Raw genomic sequence first — 24912 nt, forward strand, 5'->3', positions numbered from 1 at the left:
ACCGTTTAAAAGTTGAAGGTAAATAGTTTAAAAGTACAAGGTACAAGGTACAAGGTACAAGGAAGTTTATTGTCACATGCATATAGTTACTGGAAGTAAGAAATGCAGTGAAATTATGTCTGGTGTCAGCCTATTTGTGCAAAGTTGGGGGGGTAAAAAGTGCAGTAGAAGAGGGGTTTAGTAGATTAAGTAGCAAGGGCTGCATAAAAAGGTGGGGGAGGATTGGGATTGGGTGGGGGCACCAACAAGGAGCACCCAAAGGCAACAGGGGCAGGAAAAACTCCCTTACCAAGGGAAGAAACCTTGGGCAGATCCACGCTCAAGGGGCTAACCCAACTGCCAGGGTCTTGGTGTGTGTGTTGGGGGATGACAGGGGAGATGGGATAGTGTGCTGTGTATGTGGGGAGAGGGGGGGGGGCAGGGACTTACTATTGCAAGCAGAGTACTGTATGTAATTTATGTGAGTGATGACAGTGAAGATGTGTGTGTGGGCGAGAGGGGAGTGGAGCAGTGACTGTGTGTGTGTGTGTGTGTGTGTAGTGTGGGTAGGTGGGGGCAGCGTGCTGTAAGTATGTAGAGGATGTGTGTTGGAGAAGATCCCAAAGACAATGTGCTGTGTATGTTTGTGGGGGGCAGTGTGCAGCAAGTATGTAGAGGAGGCTTACTGTAGCAAGCAGTGTGCTGTATGTATGTGAAGTGATGACAGTGATGATGTAAGTGTGTGTGTGTTGGGGCAGGGACTTACTATTGCAAGCAGAGTACTGTATGTAATGTATGTGGCGATGACAGTGAAGATGTGTGTAATGGGGAGGGGAGGTGGAGCAGTGACTGTGTGTGTGTGTGTGTAGTGTGTGTGTGGGTAGGTGGGGGCAGTGTGCTGTAAGTATGTAGAGGATGTGTGTTGGAGAAGATCCTGAAGACAATGTGCTGTGTATGGGGGGGGGGGCAGTGTGCAGCAAGTATGTAGAGGAGGCTTACTGTAGCAAGCAGTGTGCTGTATGTATGTGAAGTGATGTATTTTTGTGATCAAAAATAATAAATAAAAAGTGTGCAAAAGTTGGAGAAAGTCAGATGTGTGTGTGTGTGTGTGTGTGTGTGTGTGTTTTGGCGTGTGATGAAATAAGAAAAATAAATAAAAGGTCTGTAGCATAGGGAGAGGGATGTAAAAGTGCTAAAAGTCTTGTAGGTGTGTGTGGGTGTGTGTGTGTGTGTGTGTGTGGGGGTCATGAGTGCTGAGGAGTGAATGAGTGCAAAGTCAGTATAGTGTGAGTTCAGAGTTGGGAAATGTTTGAGAGTGCTGAGGAGTGAATGTGTGCAAAGTCAGTATAGTGTGAGTTCAGAGTTGGATGGCCTGGGGATAAAACTTCTCCTGAGTCTCTCAGTTCTGGCTTTGTGACTACATAGGCGTCTTCTTGATTTCAGCGGTAGGAATAATCCATTGTTAGGATGAGAAGAGTCCTTCAGAATCTTTTGGGCTCTTAGGAGTACTCTTCTGGAATAGATATCTTGTAGAGCAGGGAGTTGAGTTCTTATAGTACGTTCAGCTGAGCGCACAACTCTCTGCAGAGTACTACAATCTCTAACTGTGGAGTTCCCATACCAGGTGATGATGCTACCAGTTAGAACACTCTCAACCGCTGAAGTGTAGAAGGCCTTCATGATGGATGTAGAAACTTTGAATTTCCTTAGCTGTGAGAAGGAAGTAGAGTCGTTGTCTGGACTTCTTCAGAACATATTGAGTGTTAACAGTCCATGTTAAGTCTTCAGTAATGTGGACACCAAGGTATTTAAAACTTGTGACTCTCTCTACAGGTTGGTAAAGTTGTTGACAGACTGGAAGTTTAATGAATGTTGATATTCAAATCGTTTAATGGCTGTGTATAGGTAGATATTTGACGATAACTGAAAGTTGGAATGGCTCTAATGTTTGCTAGTAGTTATGCTAAGATTTTTAACAGTTTTGCTAAACATGCTAACTATGTTAGCAATGCTACTTAGCTAACTTAACTAATGTTTTCTAGCAGTTTTGTTAAACATGCTAACTATGTTAATTATGTGACTTAGCTAACCTAGCTAATTATTTTTAGTAGTTATGCCATAACATAACAATGCTAACATGCTAACTAACCATGCTAACTAGCTACAGTGGGTAGGAGTCATAGTTGATGACAAGTAACAGTTACAATGGCTAAACAGTTGAAAAGTTCAGTAGTTTAAAGGGTTAAATTGTTTAAGAGTGAAATATTGTAGTGAGGACTTTTATTTTGAAAAAGTTTTTTTGGCAGAGGAAGCAGTTGAACAGGATGTGTAGTCTTAACTAGAAATGCAATTCCAAGGAATTACCAGTGCATGAAAATGCTAAAGTTGTGATGTAAAATATCATGTATAGTTAAAACAGATAATACAGAGATGGTTACTACGGTGATGCTAGGATAGACATGGTGGTTGCATAGCTTAATAAAAGTTGATAGTTTAAAAGTAGACTGTTTAAAAGCTGAAAGTAGATAGTTTAAAAGTTGTTGATAGACAGTAGATAGTTTAAAAGTTGTTGACAGACTGGAAGTTGAATGAATGTTGATATTCAAATAGTTTAATGGCTGTATAGGTAGATATTTGACGATAACTGAAAGTTGGAATGGCTCTAATGTTTGCTAGCAGTTATGCTAAGATTTTTAACTATGCTAACCATGCTACTTAGCTAATGTTTTATAGCAGTGCCTACAATGCTAACCATGCTACTTAGCTAACGTTTTCTAGCAGTTTAATGAATGCTGATATTCAAATAGTTTAATGGTGATAACTGAAAGTTGGAATGGCTCTAATGTTTACTAGCAGTTATGCTAAGATTTTTAATTCTGCTAACCATGCTACTTAGCTAATGTTTTATAGCAGTCTTAGCAATCTTAACATCTTAACCATCTTGCTACTTAGCTAACTTAACTAACATTTTCTAGCAGTTTTGTTAAACATGCTAACTATGTTAGTAATGCTAACATGTTAACTATGTTAACCATGTGACTTAGCTAACCAAGCTTATCATTTTAGTAGTTATGCTAACTATGCTAATTCACATGCTAACAATGCTAGCATGCTAACTATGATAACCATGTTACTTAGCTAACCAAGCTTATAATTTTAGTAGTTATGCTAACTAACATGCTAACTATGCTAACCATGTTACTTAGCTAACTTAGCTAATATTTTTTAGCATTTTTCTTTAAAAATCTTAACTAACATCTTAACTATCTTTAACCATGTTACTTAGCTAACTTAGCTAATCATTTTTAGCAGTTTTGTTAAAAATGATAACTAACATGCTAACACGCTAACTATGCTAACCATGTTACTTAGCTAACTTAGCTAATCATTTTTAGCAGTTATGCTAACTATGCTAACTAGCATGTTAACTATGCTAACCATGTTACTTTAGCTAACCTAACTAATCATTTTTAGCAGTTTTACTAAAAATGCTAACTAGCATGCTAGCATGCTAACTATGTTAACCACGTGACTTAGCTAACCTAGCTAATCATTTTTAGCAGTTTTGTTAAAAATGTTAACAATGTTAGCGATGCTAACATGTTAACCTTGCTAACCATGCTAACTAGCTACAGTGGGTAGGAGTCATAGTTGATGAAAAGTGTTGACATAGTTGATGACAAGTTAAAAGTTGTTGATAGACAGCTAGTGAATGGATATAGTTTAAAAGTTGAATGTAGATAGTTTAAAAGTTGTTGATAGACAGCTAGTTTAATAGATAGATAGTTTAATGATAGTTTAAAAGTAGACCGTTTAAAAGTTGAATGTAAAAAGTTCAGTAGTTTAATGGGTTACATTGTTTAACAGTGGATTATTGTAGTGAGGACTTTTATTTTGAAACAGTTTTGGGCAGAGGAAACAGTTGAATAGGATGTGTAGTCTTAATTGACCCAGATTGTATGCTTAAAGCCTGAGGCTGCAGGTGGCCTGAACACCTGCCATAGGATTCTAATTGCTTAACTTGACGTATTATGATGTCTGTCGGCAATGTTAAGTCTATGGGGATTTTAAAAAAGTTTTTCTTTAGTAGTTTAAAAAGTATAAAAGTTTCAAAGTTGAAAAGTCATACCAACCCGATCTGTTTGAAGACCTACGTAACAAAGTTTGAATGAAGTTTCTAAGTTAAACTGTTCAAGAGAAATAGCGTACGGAAAAAGTGGTAAGCGGAATAATAATAATAAGAAGTTGCCTAGGAAGAACAGTACAGTGCATTTTCATGCACTGTAATAATAATAAGAAGTTGCCTAGGAAGAACAGTACAGTGCATTTTCATGCACTGTAATAAGGCCAGTTTGTATGCTTAAAGCCTGAGACTAGCAGTTGATCCAGCTGGCCTGAACACCTGCCATAGGATTCTAATTGCTTAACGGCCGTATTATGATGTCACAATCAGCAATGTTAAGTCTATGGGGATTTTGAAAAAGTTTTTCTTTAATAGTTTAAAAAGTATAAAAGTTTCAAAGTTGAAAAGACATAGCGACCCAATCTGTTTGAAGACCTACGTTACAAAGTTTGAATGAAGTTTCTAAGTTATAATAATAATAATAATAATAAGCTTTATTTGTATAGCACCTTTCATACACAGAATGCAGCTCAAAGTGCTTTACATTTGAAGCATGTAACACAATAATAGTCAGTCAGTCATTATCAATCACTTTTCTTTGCTGTTTATGATCTACTCAGCAACATATCAAAATATAGAAAATGACATGTCATAAGACTGGCAGTCTTAACCCTCTTACCCCCACAAGCCGCCATATGGCAGCTGTGGCAAGGAAAAAAACTCCCATATTCCAGGAAGAAACCTTGAGCAGAACCTGACTTAATGGGGGGGGAGCCCATCTGCTTCTGGCTGGCAAGCCCCAATAGTAGCAGATGTAGAATAATCTGAAAATGTAGTCTACAGGATAAAATGAGTTAACTAAAAGCTTTTCCTGTACAGGTATGTTTTCAGATCTTTTTAAAAATATTTACTGAACTTCGCCTGCTTGATGTACAGAGGCAGGGTGTTCCATAGTTTGGGGCATAATGGATAAACGCAGCTTCTCCACTTTGTTTGTGGAGCACTTTGGGTAATGATTAAAAGATTAGAATTGGATGATCTAAGTTTCCTTTGTGGTTGATAAGATATTAAAAGCTCAGAGATATATGAAGGTGCTATGCCATTCAGAGCTTTGTAAGTAATTAACATAACCTTAAAATCAATTCTATAGGAAATAGGGAGCCAGTGCAGTTCAGCCAACACAGGGGTGATGTGTTCTCTCTTCTTAGTCTTAGTTAAAAGTCTAGCCGCAGAGTTCTGTATGAGTGCCAATTTCTTTAGATGTTTTTTGGGAAGACCAGTGAAAAGTGCATTGCAGTAGTCTAACCTGCTAGTGATAAAGGCGTGAATTAGTTTTTCTGCATCTTGTTGAGTTAAGAAGGGCCGCACTTTGGCAATGTTTCTCAAGTGGAAATAGGCTGTCTGAGTAACTTTACTGATATGGGGCTTAAAACTTAACTCTGCATCTAGGATGACACCGAGGCTTGTTACTTTTGATTAAACTGTTAAACTGTTCAAGAGAAATTGCGTATGGAAAAACTGGTAAGCGGAATAATAATAACTAGAAGTGCAATTCCAAGGAATTACCTGTGCATGAAAATGCAAAAGTTGTGATGTAAAATATCATGTATAGTTAAAATAGATAATACAGAGATGGTTACTACGGTGATGCTAGGATAGACATGGTGGTTGCATAGCTTAATAAAAGTTGATAGTTTAAAAGTAGACCATTTATAAGTTGAATGTAGATAGTTTAAAAGTTGTTGATAGACAGCTAATTTAATAGATAAATAGTTTAATGATAGTTTAAGAGTAGACTGTTTAAAAGTTGAATGTAGATAGTTTAAAAGTTGTTGATAGACAGCTAATTTAATAGATAAATAGTTTAATGATAGTTTAAGAGTAGACTGTTTAAAAGTTGAATGTAAATAGTTTAAAAGTTGAGGACAGACTGGAAGTTTAATGAATGTTGATATTCAAATAGTTTAATAGCTGTGTATAGGTAGATATTTGACGATAACTGAAAGTTGGAATGGCTCTGATGTTTGCTAGCAGTTATGCTAAGATTTTTAACTATGCTAACCATGTTACTTAGCTAATGTTTTATAGTAGTGCTAACAATGTTAATATGCTAACCATGTTACTTAGCTAACGTTTTCTAGCAGTTTTGATAAACATGCTAACTATGCTAGCAATGCTAACATACTAACTATGTTAACCATGTGACTTAGCTAACCTAGCTTATCATTTTTAATAGTTATGCTAACTAGCATGTTAACAATGTTAAAATGCTAACTATGCTTATTATGTGACTTAGCTAACCTAGCTAATCATTTTTAGTAGTTATGCTAACTATGCTAACTAACATGCTAACTATGCTAACCATGTTACTTAGCTAACTTAGCTAATCATTTTTAGCAGTTTTGCTAAAAATGCTAACTAACATGTTAGCAATGCTAACTATGCTAACTAGCTACAGTGGGTAGGAGTCATAGTTGATGACAAGTAATAGTTACAATGGCTGAACAGTTAAAAAGTTCAGTAGTTTAAAGGGTTAAATTGTTTAATAGTGAAATATTGTAGTGAGGACTTTTATTTTGAAACAGTTTTTGGCAGAGGAAGCAGTTGAATAGGATGTGTAGTCTTAATAGGGCCAGTTTGTATGCTTAAAGCCTGAGACTGGCAGTTGATCCTGGTGGCCTGAACACCTGCCATAGGATTCTAATTGCTTAACGGCCGTATTATGATGTCTGTCGGCAATGTTAAGTCTATGGGGATTTTTAAAAAGTTTTTCTTTAATAGTTTAAAAAGTATAAAAGTTTCAAAGTTGAAAAGTCATACCAACCCGATCTGTTTGAAGACCTACGTTACAAATTTTGAATGAAGTTTCTAAGTTAAATTGTTCAAGAGAAATTGCGTACGGAAAAAGTGGTAAGCGGAATAATAATAACTAGAAATGCAATTCCAAGGAATGACCAGTGCATGAAAATGCTAAAGTTGTGATGTGAAATATCATGTATAGTTAAAACAGATAATACAGAGATGGTTACTACGGTGATGCTAGGATAGACATGGTGGTTGCATAGCTTAATAAAAGTTCATAGTTTAAAAGTAGACTGTTTAAAAGCTGAATGTAGATAGTTTAAAAGTTGTTGATAGACAGTAGATAGTTTAAAAGTTGTTGATAGACAGCTAGTTTAATAGATAGTTTAATGATAGTTTAAAAGTAGACCGTTTAAAAGTTGAAGGTAAATAGTTTAAAAGTTGTTGACAGACTGGAAGTTGAATGAATGTTGATATTCAAATAGTTTAATGGCTGTGTATAGGTAGATATTTGACGATAACTGAAAGTTGGAATGGCTCTAATGTTTGCTAGCAGAGCAGTTCAGAGTAATGCAGCTAGCTAAAGTTACATGACGATGCACTTAGCCCCCGCTATGCCATAATGTTGACGCTGATGAGAAAGCATATTACTGTCAAATAACATGATTTTATGACTACAAATTAAGATTAACCATAACTAGAAACGATGTAAAAATATATATTACCTCAGTTTATCCAGCTGTGTGGTTTCCAGTCAAGGTAAACTCCAACGAAGTGCAGGTGGCATCTGGCGGTCCATGTCAAAATGTACGACTGAAGTGAAAAGTTTTCACGACTCATCTTCAAGTATCCAAAACATATCGCGCCATAAACCCCTTAACCAATCATATCAAATTGAAGCTTATGTTGTCAGCATTACGAGGAAGATTTCAGAAATAAAATCAGTCATTGGACAGCTGAGATATTAGATGATTGGTCATCGTTAAAATTTTAACGAAATTAGAACGGTCGGGCTTGTAAGGGTTAAGAAAATGCAGTCCATTTTTCGGTTCCAGCAGCCAACAACCTCAGAACTGACCCTTAAGGCCTCTCAGGAGGCCTTTTTACCTAGTGACCACCATAGCAACCAGCATGATTGCCCTAGCAACCAGCATAGCAACCACAATATTTATGCGTTTTAGCTTATTGGATGTTGCGTTAATGCAGATAACTTTTGGGAGGTGTAGGGAGCTTGTTACTTTCATGTCGCTGGCCCTTGTCGTTTTCACGTTATTCCCTTTTTTCGGCGTTTTTTGGGCCCATTAAAAATGAATGGCGGAATGTTTCAAGATTCTAATTTCGATTATGACATCACAGCTCTAATTGTTTAACCCTTAAGAACGTAGGTTTTATTTAAACCAACGTACTCCACTGGGTGAGTTTTTTGGGCTGCGTCACTAGCGTTCTACACTGACATTCTATAGTCATTATTAGGTGGCCTACAATCTATGCAGTGTTAGCATGGCCTGGGGCCTAATGTACAAAGACTTGCGTGGATTTCATACTAAAACATTGCGTACGTGCAAACCTGAAAAGTAGCGTACGCACAACAAAATCCTGATGTATGAAACTGTGCGTACGCAGCATTCCACGCAGCTTTTCTTTGTACATCCCAATTAACGTGAAATGAAGCGTACATGCACGAGCATTACACTCCACCCTCTCTCCTCCCTCAATCACACTCATTTTAATATGCTAACTAGAAGGCCACTCGAGAGCGCAGACCTCCGCAAAGACAAAATGGCCTATCCCGCAATATTAATAACAATGAAAACTAATTTGTGGATCCATACATCGAACCTGCTCCAAAGTGTAATAATTAAAATCATCAAATTAATAATAAAAAAAAAGTGCGGATGCGAGATAGAACTGTTTATCTGACGAAATGGCAAGAATCTTATGTCTTTATCATCTGTAATTAATAACAAACAAAAAACAGTAGTGGCAGAGCGTAGCACTAGCAGTGGCAGCTATAGGGTCAGAGACTGTGGCAGAATTATTGGTCTGTCTGCAAGTAGGTAACAGGGTTCGCATAACTGGGTTTGATGCATTTGAACCATTACATCACAACTGCATTAATTAAAAAAAAAAACATGAAATCAATCGTGTCCAAGTAGGCTACCACGCATCGCGCACTCGAGGTGGAATAAACGAAGTCGATCCAGGCCACATCGCCACAACATTACGATTTCTGGATCATATCCCTATATTTGCACACAAGTGTGACAACAATAATGCGAATGCTTACTCGAGGAAAGTCAAAGTATCCTATGCACACTAAGGGAAATAGCTTACTTTCGAAGTGTTATCATTTTTAATAACCCACGTTTCACAATATACTGTGCAAATAAAGGCCTAGACTCGCGATCAACTAATGTTGTTGCGCTGCATTGCCTCTAAGTGTCGCCAACTGATGATACACATTGGAAATGTGCGTAGGCCTACGCCAGACATGAAGTTTGCGTGGAGGACCTCACATTCTCACGTTCAAGTCAGCCTTCGTACATCCGGACGTGAGCGTGAGAAGTGACGTACGCAGCATTTTTGTGCGTATGCAAGCTTTGTACATGAGGCCCCTGGTCTGTTTTATTTCACGTGAATATTGCAAAGTACCACACACACACACATGCTTTTATCATGTGATCACATGTGTTGCATGCATGCACCTGATTACGCAAATGAAGTCGCGCTGACAACGTGTTACAATTGTCACGAGGATAACAGGACACGCGAATATCTCTGCTCTTACATCAGACGGATGTTCAATGTCCACATCAGAGTCGTCATTAGATGTAAAAATAACCCTGATCTCTTCATCAGTAAGCTGACGCCTTTTCAAATGTGCCATGACTAATATTATCGATGAAATTGTATAGCGTCTGTAAATACTACGATTGTTTTCTGAATGAATGAACTTCGAGATGCCGGTCGCTGTAATGTTTTGCATTGATGGACTTGATGGATGCACTGCTATTGCGCAAATAAAGCTGTGATTATAATGGGACAAGATAAAGATGTATGCGCATTTCTTGTGCGAGTTTTAATGTCATGAATGTAGCAAACTAGGTTTCCTGAGCCGTGCGTTACTGAAAGCTTCATAGCTTGTGAATGAACGATGTTTGTTTCCAGCATTCCGTACATTTCGCGGTCATTTTGATTTTCATCTTATCAGTGGCCATGAGATTTGACTAAACACTGAATAACATCATCATTTAATTTAGAAAAATCACTAATTTTGCTTGTTTTATTGTGCTTGGTGTAATGAACCGCCGTCATGCTATCCGGCAAAAGATTCTTTGGACGCCGCTATTTATGGATTTCCGGCTCCCATTGACTTACATTGAACACATGTAAACAAAACGTCAATTATGTGCTCAAACTAACGCCGCTGACTTATGAAAACCACCATTCCACTTTGATACGAAACTACATAATTGTACAACATTTATACAACATAAATCACAGAATTTGGATCAAGTAATGTGGAGAAATCTTATGCAAAGTGTCAACCCCTAACAATGTGCCCATTGCCCAAATTTATGGTCGACTAATGTCGAATGTCAGAGTAATGACATTGAAAAAGGTACCTTAATGATACACTTTAATTTATAAAGGTACGAAGTATAAAAAGAAAAACACAATTTATCAGATGGATTACCCAAATAATTTGTAACAAAGTACAACATTTATTCGAGGGCACATCATTCCCAGAACTATAATGGGTGTTAAATATTCCACAACCACTAGATGGCAGCATGACACAGCACATAAAGTACACCTACGTGTCGCTGCGACCTGAAGGATGGCGTGGTTGAATATCCACTTCTCCTGCACTTCGGGTCTAATAGCGGGGGAATTGTATGACCACCAGATGACGCCATTTCACTGCACCTCGGGCCTAATAGCTGCTGTAACTTCGTTTAAGTAATAAGCCTCGAGGAGCCGACGGTTACACTTGTTTTAGGGGCGTTGTTAGCCACGCTGCGCAAGCCTGGTAGGCTACAGGAGAAGCCCATAGGCTACAGTCGCGTGTGTTTGTGGTGATTTATTCCATGTATTAACAAAATAATAATGTAACATTAAAGAAATAGCCTACATAGATAAAAAAAAACTAAATAATTACACCAAAAAAGTAAAAAAGCTTTATCATTGATATATAAGCTTACTGAAAATCAAATATAGGCCTAGCCTACAATTGTGTTCCACAGACAATATGTCCTACAGATAATAACAACAGTAAGAACATAGGCTAACCTAAGTCATGACGACACGAGGGCTTAAGTCTCATGTTGGCCTATGACTACGTAGCCTAGGCTACCAAGCACGTCTGTGTCTGTGACAGTGAAATAGCTCCAATATTAATTGTGTCGCCAATAAATATATGCTAACATGAATCTCATCAGTCACCTATAGATAAGGGTTAGGCTATAACATATGTAGGCTATAATGTAAAAATAGGGTCATATCATATAATGTTGACTTATTAAGATGGGGGAGAGAGCTGGACATATTACACTGAACTAACTGTTCATTGTTGAAAATCAATCAAAAGTTTGTAGTTGATCCGGATGTCATTGGTCGCAAGGACTGTTAATGGGTGTATCCACAATTGGGACCTTGTTACAAGTTGGTCTTTCAGGTGCTAATGCAATCAGTGGCCGTCAGAAAACATGTTAGACAACTGAGGAATGAGATGCCACACATAAAATGTACAGTCAAACAGAACCCACAAACATCAATGGGAATCAACCAAACACTGAAGGGAACCATGTTATTGTCAATCAGCACTCTGCCACGCTAAATCAGACCCTGCTTATGTTTGTGCAGAGCAGAACAGATATTTGTAGATATGGTGCAGGACCTGTTAAGAGAGATTGGCAGCTCAGTCTCCCTCATATTAGTCCCTACGGTGAACGATGTAATAGCATAGTGCTGCTGCTTCTGATGTGCAAGACAAGACAGGGTATATATTCATAATGTGACAGGCAGCATGTATTTATCATTATGTTACAACCTCTGCACAACTACTATTGATGTTAGAAGAACAAAACAATACATCTTCAAATGTTCATTGCTTATTGCATGTGTTATAAAAACAAAATCCTTGTCTGCTTTCTGTGTTTTTGCATGCACCTGTCTACAGGGGTGTAAAGACATATTTGTTCACCATGCACCATGCACCGCTGTTCTGAGTCATTGTTTGTATGTTATAGTATTTGTTGATTTCCATTTATTGCCCATTGATATTGCATTCACATTATTGTTTATTATTGCTATTCTCCTTATTAATGTAGTGTCACCAACATTTAAAATAATATCAACTGACATTGTTATTCATAGCCATATTTATTCTGCTCTTATAAGGTAATACAGTGCACATATTTATATTTCATTTATACTACTCTAAACCACCTTCTGAAAATCAACTGTATAGTACTGCACCATATTTCTTGACCTGTCTCACCACCTGCCTACATGTATACTGTAGGCTACTTACACCACCTTACTTACAACACTTTGAAGAGCCAAAAACAAAGCTCAGCGCACCTGTTCTGTGCATCAGCAAAGTTGGAGGGTTAATTTATGAACCATCACTTCTAGCTGAAACATCACTTCTAGTAGGCTACATGTGACGTGTAGGCTATACCGTCTTGGTAACACTTTATTTTAATGTGTCGCTGTTACAGTGTACCTACCTAATTAGGTACAGTGGTACAACCTGTGTAATAACATGTACTATCAGGTACTATCATTGTACTTGCATTATGTATTTGTGGGTACCTACATATAGTTGTTACATTGTAATACTGAGTGCTTTTACAAAACTTTGCCAATTTGCCTAAATTTTCATCAGAGGCAAAGAGCTGACCTGAGACCTGCTGGATGGGGTAAATCTGGTCATGATAGATTTGATATACAAAGCATTCTTAGCTCCAGTCAAGGCCTCATTGTCTTCAGTGTACATGTAACAGCTGTGCTGCTACAACCTTGTTACTCTTTGATACAGTGGAATAAACCTATTAAGTGTACCAGTTAATTACTTACATGTACGACATGTATGTTGTGTCTTCGATGTCTTGGAACAGGTCTACTAATTCACTACATAGTACATATATCAACTGTGTTGGTACAAACGTATTGCTCTTTGATACAGTGGCATAAACCCATTAAAATGAAGTGTACCAGTTAAGTACTTACATGTATGTTGTGTCATTGGTGTCTTGGAACATGTCTGCCATTACCCTACGCAGCACATGTATCAACTGTGTTGGTACACATGTATTACTCTTTGATACAGTGGCACAAACCCATTACAATGAAGTGTACCAGTTAAGTACTTACATGTACAATATTGTGTTGTGTCATTGGTGTCTTGGAACATGTCTGCCATTACCCTACATACTGTAGTACATGTATCAACTGTGTTGGTACACATTTATTACTCTTTGATACAGTGCAATAAACCCATTAAAGTAAAGTGTACCAGTTAAGTACTTACATGTACATATTATATACATCCTGTCAATGATGTCATGCATCCTGTAATTGATGTGTTGAAACGTGTCTGCTGTTACACCACACAGTACATGTATCAACTGTGTTGGTACACACTAAATACTCTTTAATACAGTAGAACAAATCCATTAAAATAAAGTGTACCAGATAAGTATACATCCATATTACATGTATATCCTCATTCTCAAGTCTTAAAATGTGCTAATACAGGTAGGCATAAACAGACTAACTGTGTTACTTCATGAAATAAGAACTGTATAGGCGACCTTCATATATGAAAATAATTGTTTTTGGTCACCCAAGAAAATTTCCAAAAGTAGTAAACAAAATGTATTCATCAAAATATATTTGATATCTTTTCAACAAATGTCTATTTAGGAACAAACAACATGTACGGTTTATTTAATTTAACAAAGCATACAGAACAGAGAATATAACACACACATTTCTGAGTCCCTGTGTACTTAAACCTTGTACGTTTTTGCAATATCGTGAACCATCTGTGCAAAAACACCCTTTGCATTCCTTTTCCCTAACCAGTAAGTCCACTCAATCACTTTCAAGTGAGTCTTTAACAACTTTTCACTCCTGTTTCCTCTCACTCTCCAAATTTGTTCCTTAACAGTCCTCCAGAATCGCTCAATGTGTTGAGTGTGACTCCCTGTCAAAGGGTCAACAAAATGGTACCGGTGGTTGACTGGGAAATGGCGGTAACCTCTTGGATTGAGTGCATTCACATAAGCTCTCCAGGAATCACTATATATATTTGAGTTGCATCGTACATGCTTCTCTATGATGGGGATCAGTGTTGCTCGAGCGCGGGTCTTCACTAACTTTAGAATTGGTCTTCTGGTCTGTCGGTGCACTTCCAGCATTCCAAACACCCAGCCCTTCCTTGCCCAAGTGCCCCCAAATCTTCCACGGTTGTACTGTAAAACATGCAAAGATTATTTATGGTGCGTGCATGAAGTGGAAAATAATTAAACCTGATAAATTAGTAGGCCTACCTTTCGTTTATGGATGAATTTTGACTCATCAATGACCACAAATCGATTGTTTGAATGTCCACCAATTTTTAATGTCTTTCTCAACTTCATTCTTTTCAAAGATGTTGTGCACACCTTGATTTTGATTGAAAGTAACAAAGGCACATAAACACAGACAGAATTCAGAGTGTGCAAGGTTATAATAAACATTGCCTGAAATTGCAGCATGTTAATTTAAAAGTCACCTATTAGGTTAGCCCCAATTTATAAACAGTGAAACAGCTCACAACTATTTGATGGGCTATTGCTTCCGCATGATGTAGTGCACCATAATATGGATTCTATTTCAGAGGCAACTTGTCCAATACTAATAGCAATAGTGCCAAACCTTTCTAATCTTCTTTGCCATTTTGGAAAGAGTAGCCGAACTGTGTGCAACACCATCAGCCATCAGATCAATCTGACGCAGTCGAAGACCCCGGCAAAATCTTGTGAATGGATAAATGAGTTCACAAATGAGGATAAAACCAGCTTTGATAGTCTTGTAGAAACATTTGGCTGTTGACACAATACAGGCCTAATAATAGTATTGGCCTACCTGTAGATAAACATCATCCAATTATGCAATTCCTTGTGTGATCTGAAGAACATGGATCTATATCTTATGGACTTTTTGCATACCCTTTGGTGGTATTTGGTTCGTCGACATTGCCTGAAACATCAGTTCACATCAATCAATGTCAAACAGGCTACATTAATATATAGCTCTGTCATAGACTTTTAGAGTCATTAATCAGTCATCATTATGGGCCAAGATGAAGAATGTATTACAACGCAGATGGCAAAGATTTTGTCTATAGTCTGGCATACATTTGGCATTTTTGGCTTCATTTTGGCATAAAAGTAGATATTTTGTTTAACTATGGCATGGTTGTGGTTTACCACAGGTTAAACATTTGGCTTAACAACTATTTGGCTGGTATGTGGGGATTTTGAATTCTTTTGGGGAGAGCTTTGGGTGGGGTTTGACTTTCTTTTGTTTTTATTTTGCCACCCCTTAATTGGGCCATACATCAATCCAAAAACTTTCCAAAGAAAAGCCAGTTTTGGGCCAAATTAGACCCATAATGATTTTGCTATGGGGATGTTGGCCACTCTGTCCCAAAATCCATAAGAAGTGTTTACTCACCATATATATCCATCTTTTCCTAGATGTCGGACCATAGTCATTTGTTTGTTGCATTTCTGGCACTTTTGTGTTTGTGCCAGTAGTTTGTGCCGTTGCATCCATTTTACTAATTTATATTTTTCTCTGACTCCAAACTCTTTATGCCCTTTGCTAAAAAATAATGTCATCTTTTTGCACAGCCTACCAGTTCCACTTCTGATAATGTAGCCTTCTCAATTCCCTCCAATGTAATCCAACTCCCTCCAATTTCCTCCATCCAGCGTTTAGATTATGGTTGCCAGATTTTTAGAAAAACATCTCAACATGATTCTACTCTTTTTTCAGAATCGTAAGTTTAAGAGCACACCAAAATAAGTAATTAGTGTATATCATTTTTCGTTTATCATTTCAAATGCAAAATCCATCTACATTTTCTTTTGCAAAATGTCCAGGTTAACCTGGCAAACACAACTATGCTGATAAAAAGAATTACCTGGCAACTCCACTGCAAGGAAGAAAGCCAACGGAAGTTCAGTCGATCGCAGAGACTTCGGTTGCAAATTTACACCGTCAATATCAAGATCATTTGCGCGTTGAACAAGGAATAGAGGTAAGATTTTTTTGAGCTGTGAGTTCTAAACGTTCAACTGCTAGAGTCAGGGCATATTTTGTAACATTTGTCGTAGTTTTTAAACTGCTTTTTGAGTGCATGTTGCCATTAACATTTGTAGCTAGTCACATAGTCAGAAGTTCTAGGCCAAAGATATTTTTGGATTTCTCATAAAATAACACATAGCATCTAGAAATAACTGTTAGGTTAAATAAATCAGGAGAGGTTTGGTGTGAAATGAACCTGGAGTGTATTGAAAGATGTTACCGAGTACAAATTTATGTCAAATGCTCACCTTCGTTCATCTGCAGCATTCCGAATTACACGTTATTAGCCATTATAGCTTCCTCTAGTGCTGGGGGCAAAGCATAGGATATGCAGGCAAATCGCTATTTTTACACCATTAACAACGTTCAAAGTAATTCCACAATTCATTGTTAGACTTACTAGGGCCCTGACATTTAAAACAAGACACTGAGAACTTTGAAAGTGCACAGGTAGTTTATTAAAAAAAGACCATAATGTTACAGACAGCACTTATCTCGTCTTATTTTGAAAATGGCGCCGACTCCAAATCCCCTGAAGGTACTGTCGGCGTTATAAGTAAACGGCATATTTTTTTTCAGTAAATCTAATTAATTACTCTTTCCATCATTACAACGCCGTTACCGTTACCGTCAATTAATGCATTGCGTTACTACAATTAACATAATGCGCCAGACACAAGCCGACACACCAGGCACAAATGTGCGTTTTACATGCATTCTTTTCTGTAATCATTATTCACGAAATACAGAAATCACGCACATCAAACGAAACTGCAAGATCAGGGCTTTCCAACACCACTTCTCACTAGTTGCTGTGATAAACGGTTCGCTTTGACATAGCCTACAGCCTGTCGAGCTCGACTCAAACATGGCAAACTGCATATCAAAACAGAGATCCTGCTCCATATAGGCTATTCCAAAGGTGATGTTGAAATCAAATTGCAACTACAACAAATACACATTTCTAATAGTCTCCAATCTCTTCCAAGAGGCAGGCCATCAGTGACCTGACTATACAAACTTGTCCCTCGTGCATACAACACTTTAGGCTATGGCCAGCCCAGACAACAATGTGCTGTAGGTCTGTGACCATTTCACATTACATTTCAAATTACTGTAACAAACTGCAAATTTGTCTCAGAATGGTTTTTATTGGTCTCATACCAAAACACATGAACCCCATTACACAGGCAACACAAGGGAGGTCGATTAAACAAGCACGATACACAAACAGGGTAGTCACATACAATACACGGGGTAAACACATGAGGTACAACATAAAGAAAGACTATACAAGCTAACACATACATGACAAGGTAAACGCAATTACTCTCACTAAAACCAACATCAACATTACTCACACACACTGCACAGCACCATGGGAGCTCACATTCGTAACCAGCTAGGCTTAGTTCACTACATTACTTTTACAATGCAGTAACGGAGTTACTAACGGAGTTTTTTTTTTTCAGAGAAGTAACTAATTACTTTTAAAAAGTAACTTTCCCAACACTGGTCTGTAGAAACGGTCTTTTTAATAAACTACATGTGCATTTTTAAACTTCTTAGTGTCTCGATTTAAATGACCCTCAGAAGTCTCCATATGAAGTGTGGAGTTGCTTTGAACCTTGTTATTGGAATAAAAATAACATCTTTCAATACAATCAAAGTCCATTTCACACCGAACTTCTCCTTTAAAGAAATCAGGATTAAGTGTGTTTACAAGGTAAACCAATAAACTGCCAAACTGTTAGGCTACTGTTATAAACATCAAAATGCAACAGTCATTCAGACAGGGTGATTGCAAGATCTCAACAGTGGGAGTGTTTTATTTATTAGGCTATGAGAGGACTACATTCCATCACTGGGTATGATAGTGATTAGCTTCAGCAACCTAGGTTACATTAGACCTCCTAGTCTTCTGTAATGTCAGTTATTTACTGTATATTCCAGGATGGCTGGCCGTAAAAAAAAAGCCAAACCAGCAAATGTCAAAACTAGTACCATGCCTGAAACCATCACCATTGAATCCACAAGTGCTGGTGAAGTGTCCAGGTGTGAAGATGTCACTCCACCAACACAAGAAAAACTGGAGGAGCAAGATAAAGATGTGGCATGTAGTGATTCATCAGACGGTGAGGTTTTGTTGTTGTTGTTGCTATTCTTATGTCCCATTTTACAGTATTTGACCAGAATGGTGTATTGTGCTGAGCACTTCCAATGCTAAAATGTTTTTTATGTCAAATGTTATGGGATTATGTATAGCCATCAGTCAAATGTAACAGATGTATGCCTGATGTAAATGTGTGTGCATGTTTAATTGTTTGTGTTCCAGACTTCCAGTCATCAGCCAGCAATGTTAAACAACAGAACAAGAGGCTGTTGTCAGAAATAAAAACTCTACAGGAGAAGGTTGCCATGTTAGAAAATGAACGAGATTTTCTGCGGACAACCCTTACCACGGCCATGGCATCCACTGGTAGGTCATCTGTTCTTACATTCAATGTTGAGCTGCCGCTTCATTAATTCGGACTATGATCAAGGTTTTTTTACATTATCACTCATTTCAACAGCAACTCTTAGATTAGAATTCAGGATATTGATTGATTCACACCGGCTTTGTCTTTTGACTTTCTGTTGACCCATAGTATTCTTATTTGAGGTCACCATGTGCTGTCCAAAGGAAAAAGGATGAGTGAATTTGTGATATGGACAGTCAAAGTGTACTTTATTGTCAATTCACTATGTAACAAGGATTACAGAGAGGATTGAAATTGCGCTTCACCAGACACCAAATGTGCAATTCAATTCAACGCGACGCACACACACACACACACACACACACACACACACACCACCATCAAATACAAACATCAATAATAAATGGACATAAAACATACAGATAAACAACAAGAAAGGAAATACTGTGGTAGCTCTTTCTTGGAAGCTGGTGAGGTAAGGTGAAGTGTAATGTGTAGTATGAAAAGTGCAATGAGGTGTGCAATATGTAAGGTGCAGTAAGGTGTAGGTTCAATATGTAAGGTGCAAAATATAAAGTGCAAGAGTGCTGAGAGCATCGTATACAGTTTGTCAGTAGCATATTCATGGAATGTTCATTGAATTTTCTTTAGTGTGTTGATAAGCCTGATGGCTTGTGGAAAGATGCTATTTCCCAGCCTGCTTGTGTGGCAGGCAACTGCAGCTGTACAGCTGATGTTAGGAGCCTTCAGTTTCTATAAACAATTGGGTTGGCCTAACTTCTTTGTCCATATCTCAGTCTAGGTTGGGCCAAATTGTTCCAGTACTAAATTTAAGAGTACTTCCTTAAATATTCATACTGTAGTCAATGTATCATGTTTAAAATTAGATGAATAAGTTTCTTCTGTTACATTTGCACAGGAAAAAGCCAACCAAAGAAGAAGCAAGATGAAATATCATCTGGTTCTTCTGACTCTGAGATTGGATCATCTTCGTCATGTGCAATTTTATCATCTGCATCTTCCGATGATGAGCCGAAGAAGAAGAAAAAGAGGAAGACAAAGAAGAAGGAGGATCATCCCCTCGCCAAGACAAGAGGTTTTCTGGTTGTTAATTAGGCTAGTACCAACAGTTGTGATAAGTAAATAGAAGAACTTATACAGCATTTCACAAAAGTGAAATGGATAACTCTGTATACATGACACTTTAAAGGGGTAATCCAGTGTACACTAAATCGACTAGTAACCCTGGTGCTAAAGCTAACCATGTGCAGCACATAGGGTAAAGATCTAAAAACCTAGGTACATATAGTCAAAGTTCTATACAGGCAAGTACAATAGTCCCATTGGGCATCTGCCTATGCTATGCTATGCTATGCTATGCCTAGACTATGCTCGTGATAACCAGGTTACTCCCATTCACCTTGTGCTGCTCAGCCATCTGCTTGAGGATGCTCCACAGATGATCAATTGCTTAGCCATGATAGACTGGCCAAACGCCTCTTGCTACTCTGGAGCCTCCTCAAGCAGAAGGTTGAGCTAGCACCCATCTATTTAGTGATGTAATAATGGAGGGAACCTGTGAGCTCTGGTGAATCCACAACAGCAAAGGGGTTAAGGCAGTGCTAGATGATCATGGCTGACACAAATTATTTAACACTGAAACCGTAATTTGGAGAAATTCATTATGGGGTGTACTCACTTATGTTGCCAGTTCTTGATTGTGTTTTGAATCATATGTCATAAATAGTACAAACTGTACACTACAGTGACGAGATTATGTGTTATTAAGGTGTCATGTCTAGGCAAAATCTATCCAAAATTAAATTATTTGCAGAAATGGGAGGGATGTACTCACTTTTGTGAGATATTGTAATTTGGTTTCAGAAGGTTTTGAAAGGTTGGATCTTCATAATTGGGGGTTGGATCTTTTATAATTGTTTCTTGTGTGCTGAAAAGGTTTAAACAAACATGTGCAGAAGACATGCAGAAATTCCATGCAAGATACTGTATCATTAATCATTTTGTATATGTGACAGTCCAAATACAACTATAATCATTTGTCAGAAAGTATTTTAGTTTGTGTTCAGTACAGTTAACATCAGTAGACAGACTGACACTTCAAGGCATCATGATTCAGGGAATTCTGGTGTTTCAACTTAAAGCCCTATTGTTTGAGCTCACCAAGTTGAAGAAAAGAAAATAAAGAAGTCAATTAGGCACAAGATTTTGGTATAGACAGGGAAGCTGACCTAATGAGGCATTTAACCTGCAGAACCTACGGCTTTACATTTCATGGGGATTGGGTGATGACAAGTCCACTTATAAATGTGTTGTTGCAACGCCCAAGAATAATTTTGTCTAATTTCCTCTTCTTTCTGTCTTTCACAGCACAGACACCAGATGATGTCTTGCAAAGATACATAAACGTCTTGAAGGCCTATAAAAGCTGCCGCAGCATGACCAAAGCATTTCAAAAAACACGAATTGACCGGAACACGATGGCGCTATCTGCACCTCTTGCAGAAATAATGTTGATTAAACCTAAATTCCTCATAAATTTCTCATATTCATAAATGCATTTTGTGCATTCTGTCTTTTTGTTTTCCTCTGCCCATTAGTGTTTACTTACTGTGTATAAACAAATGTTTGTGAATTGTTCTTGAATGAGGAACTTAAGTTTCTAGGGCAGTGTTCTTTAAATATATACAACCTGACCTGGTTTAGGAGGACCTGGAGTTTTGCTTTTACTTACTTGCTTTTTATTTGATTTAAATGAAACCATTTTCAATAACGTGGTATACTTTATGTTTATAGAAAAGCTTGGAATTTACAGCACTCTTCCAGTTTCCAGTACACAACTTACTGTTTCATTTCCTGTCTCTATCACATGTACTGGTACTAGATTGTGGTGTAAAAGCACTGATGGTCCAAGACATTAAAAACATGACATTCAAGTAATACATGAAAATGCTTCACTTGTATGGTTTATTTTAATGGGTTTGTTTTGAATATTAAAGAGTATTAGGTGTGTACCAACACAGTTGATACATGTACTATGTGGTGTAACAGCAGACATGTTTCAACACATCAACTACAGGGGATGCATGACATCATTGACAGGATATACAGTATGTAATATGTACATGTAAGTACTTAACTGGTACACTTTATTTCAATGGGTTTATTCCACTGTATCAAAGAGTAATAAATGTGTACCAACACAGTTGATACATGTACTACAGTATGTAGGGTAATGGCAGACATGTTCTAAGACACCAATGACACAACTCATGTAATATGTACATGTAAGTACTTAACTGGTACACTTCATTTTAATGGGTTTATCAAAGAGTAATAAGTGTGTACCAACACAGTTGATACATGTGCTACTTAGGGTAATGGCAGACGTGTTCCAAGACACCAATGACACAACATACATGTAAGTACTTAACTGGTACACTTCATTTTAATGGGTTTATGCCACTGTATCAAAGAGCAATATGTGTGTACCAACACAGTTGATATATGTACTATGTAGTGAATTAGTAGACCTGTTCTAAGACATTGAAGACACAACATACATGTCATATGTACATGTAAGTAATTAACTGGTACACTTAATAGGTTTATTCCACTGTATCAAAGAGTAACAAGGTTGTAGCAGCACAGCTGTTACATGTACACTGAAGACAATGAGGCCTTGACTGGAGCTAAGAATGCTTTGTATATCAAATCTATCATGACCAGATTTACCCCATCCAGCAGGTCTCAGGTCAGCTCTTTGCCTCTGATGAAAATTTAGGCAAATTGGCAAAGTTTTGTAAAAGCACTCAGTATTACAATGTAACAACTAAGCTTATATGTAGGTACCCACAAATACATAATGCAAGTACAATGATAGTACCTGATAGTATATGTTGTTACACAGATTATACCACCGTACCTAATTAGGTAGGTACACTGTGACACATTAAAATAAAGTGTTACCTATATATATATATATATATATATATATATATATTGTATTGCCCTCTCTCTTTGTATATATATATATACACACACATTACATACATACACATATAAATGTAGCGTGACAAGTGTGTTTACATGCTGTTTACAAGCAATAACTTCAGTTCAGTAAAACCGACGACCTGTTCTGTATTGCTCTTTCTCTCTCTCTCTCTCTCTCTGTATATATATATATATATATACACACACACACACACACACATTACATACATACACATACACACACTCACACACGCATTACATACATACACATAAATGTAGCGTGACAAGTGTGTGTTTACATGCAGCACTAACTTCAGTTCAGACCGACAACCTGTTCTGTATTGCTCTCTCTCTCTCTCAAATTCAAATTCAAATTCAAAGTTGCTTTATTAGCATGACTGCATGGGAACAGTGTTGCCAAAGCTGTTGTTACATACAACATAACAAACAAGAACATAAGACCATAGGACAAAAAACAAAAACAGAAAATACTCTCTCTCTCTGTATATATGTATGTATATGTATATATATATATATATATATATATATATATATATATATATATATATATATACATTTATATATATATACATACATACACACACACATACAGTATATCCATGCATACATTTGTATTGTATGTAGTATTGCATTACTAGCCTATTCTAATTTGGTTTGTTCTATTGACATGGAATGAATGAACAGGCACACGTGACTATGGAGTAGGTCTACTTCACAATTCAGATTTTCAGATGATGCGTTGTGGCTGACAACGGCCCTAAAATCTCGAGTGTCTAGGTTTATTGTTGGTTCCTGGTTGCTGTAGTGCAATGATATCATCTGCTGGCCGTGCCGCGCAATAGCGCCACAACATATGTAATTTCACTGGACATTACGGTAAAAATCTTGTTTTTCCTTACTAATATTCGTGTCATCCAGCAAACATATTGCTTAATTCGTTTGACATTTCGTTCCTTTATAAATTCTAATGTAATATAAAGGTACGTTTTTGAATGTCATTACTCTGACATGTGAGGGATAACGGCCACCGACGTGACCTGTTATACGTGACTCATGGACAAGGGGAAATGCCATTAACTCGGCGTCACGCAGCGGCAATTTTCTTAATATCGATATTTCTCCACATTACTTAATCCAAATTCTGTAATTTTTGCTGGATAAATGTTGTACAAAAATGTAGTTTCGTATAAAAGTGGAATGGTTTTTGTCATAAGTCAGCGGCATTAGTTTGAGCACATAATTGACGTTTTGTTTACATGTGTTCAATGTAAGTCAATGGGCGCCGGTATTCGGCCAATGGCGGCGTCCAAAGAATCTTTTGCCGGATAGCATGACGGCGGTGTGTAATGACTGACATTCAGAAATATGGCAATAAATGGCAGTGAAGCTAGAAACATTTGTAGCCTCCTGTAAATAAACGTCTTCCCAATACTTGCCACTTCCGTGTATTTTGTCATGTACAGTATAGCCCGACCACACAATCATAATATAAACTAGATCTGCAAAATGTGGACATGATTTGCGAGAGACCATTTTTGACTTTGAGAATGTACAATGTCAGCCCATGTTAGCCAACCAGTGGTAGCCCATTGTTAAGCAGCAATTAGAATACTTATGTAGCAACATTCCAAACACAAAAGTGTGACGGTACGCTTTTACGGATAGTTAACGTTCTTACGTTCTTAAGGGTTAAGCTTGCACCTGGCAGAGTTCTAAGCCATCTGGCAGAGCTCTAATGGGCTGGGCTGGGCTGTCTGTGTATATGAAGGTGTGTACATGTAACTTTTGACCCGTATGTCCGATTTTCATAAATGAGGTACCGTTGGAATCCTTGGATGAGGCCGAGTTCCATGCCCCTGATCAAACCCACTCTTGCAGTTCCTCGGAACCGCAATTCTAGTTTGCATATGACATTGCTACACATTTGCTGCAACATTGCAAAGTTAACAGCAACTGTTTACCAGAAACCTAATTTTCATGTGAAAATATGACCATGCCGCACATTTGCAGAAACTGTTCACCAGAAACCTGAAATGTATGTAAGGATAGTATCAAGAAAATAAGCAAATGTAGTTGTCAGTGCATTAAGCAAATTTGTTTTAAAAACAAGCAATTTTGTCTTGATAAGAT

At 37.5% G+C, this 24912-nt stretch overlaps 3 protein-coding genes across 3 annotated transcripts in view; 2 read left to right on the forward strand and 1 right to left on the reverse strand.

Annotated features, from left to right (window-relative positions):
• The window catches only part of agmo (alkylglycerol monooxygenase), a 262745-nt gene that overhangs the window by 33735 nt on the left and 204098 nt on the right, over positions 1–24912 (forward strand). The window lies entirely within an intron of this gene.
• LOC125305493 (coiled-coil domain-containing protein 106-like) lies at positions 11091–21718 on the forward strand. Its single transcript, XM_048260253.1, has 7 exons — positions 11091–12145; positions 15895–15962; positions 16066–16223; positions 18224–18405; positions 18606–18749; positions 19670–19846; positions 21139–21718. Exons 4-7 carry the CDS (start codon positions 18225–18227, stop codon positions 21321–21323), a joined length of 687 nt encoding a protein of 228 aa, XP_048116210.1. The 5' UTR covers positions 11091–12145; positions 15895–15962; positions 16066–16223; position 18224; the 3' UTR covers positions 21324–21718.
• Positions 13833–15020, reverse strand: LOC125305495. Its single transcript, XM_048260255.1, has 3 exons — positions 14834–15020; positions 14467–14580; positions 13833–14388 (listed from the first exon to the last, which is right to left on the reverse strand). Exons 1-3 carry the CDS (start codon positions 14894–14896, stop codon positions 13924–13926), a joined length of 642 nt encoding a protein of 213 aa, XP_048116212.1. The 5' UTR covers positions 14897–15020; the 3' UTR covers positions 13833–13923.

Source organism: Alosa alosa, chromosome 13, assembly GCF_017589495.1.
Source record: "Alosa alosa isolate M-15738 ecotype Scorff River chromosome 13, AALO_Geno_1.1, whole genome shotgun sequence".
Classification (NCBI taxonomy): Eukaryota; Metazoa; Chordata; class Actinopteri; order Clupeiformes; family Clupeidae; genus Alosa; species Alosa alosa.

Excerpts from the sequence above, each read along its gene's own strand:
- LOC125305493 (XM_048260253.1), top strand. The coding sequence starts at position 18,225 with ATGGCTGGCCGTAAAAAAAAAGCCAAACCAGCAAATGTCAAAACTAGT. Across the intron at positions 18,406-18,605 it reads ATGTAGTGATTCATCAGACG|ACTTCCAGTCATCAGCCAGC; the intron begins GTGAGGTTTTGT and ends TTTGTGTTCCAG. Across the intron at positions 18,750-19,669 it reads CACGGCCATGGCATCCACTG|GAAAAAGCCAACCAAAGAAG; the intron begins GTAGGTCATCTG and ends ACATTTGCACAG.
- LOC125305495 (XM_048260255.1), bottom strand. The coding sequence starts at position 14,896 with ATGGCTGATGGTGTTGCACACAGTTCGGCTACTCTTTCCAAAATGGCA. Across the intron at positions 14,581-14,833 it reads TGGCAAAGAAGATTAGAAAG|GTGTGCACAACATCTTTGAA; the intron begins GTTTGGCACTAT and ends ATCAAAATCAAG. Across the intron at positions 14,389-14,466 it reads AATTCATCCATAAACGAAAG|TACAACCGTGGAAGATTTGG; the intron begins GTAGGCCTACTA and ends CATGTTTTACAG.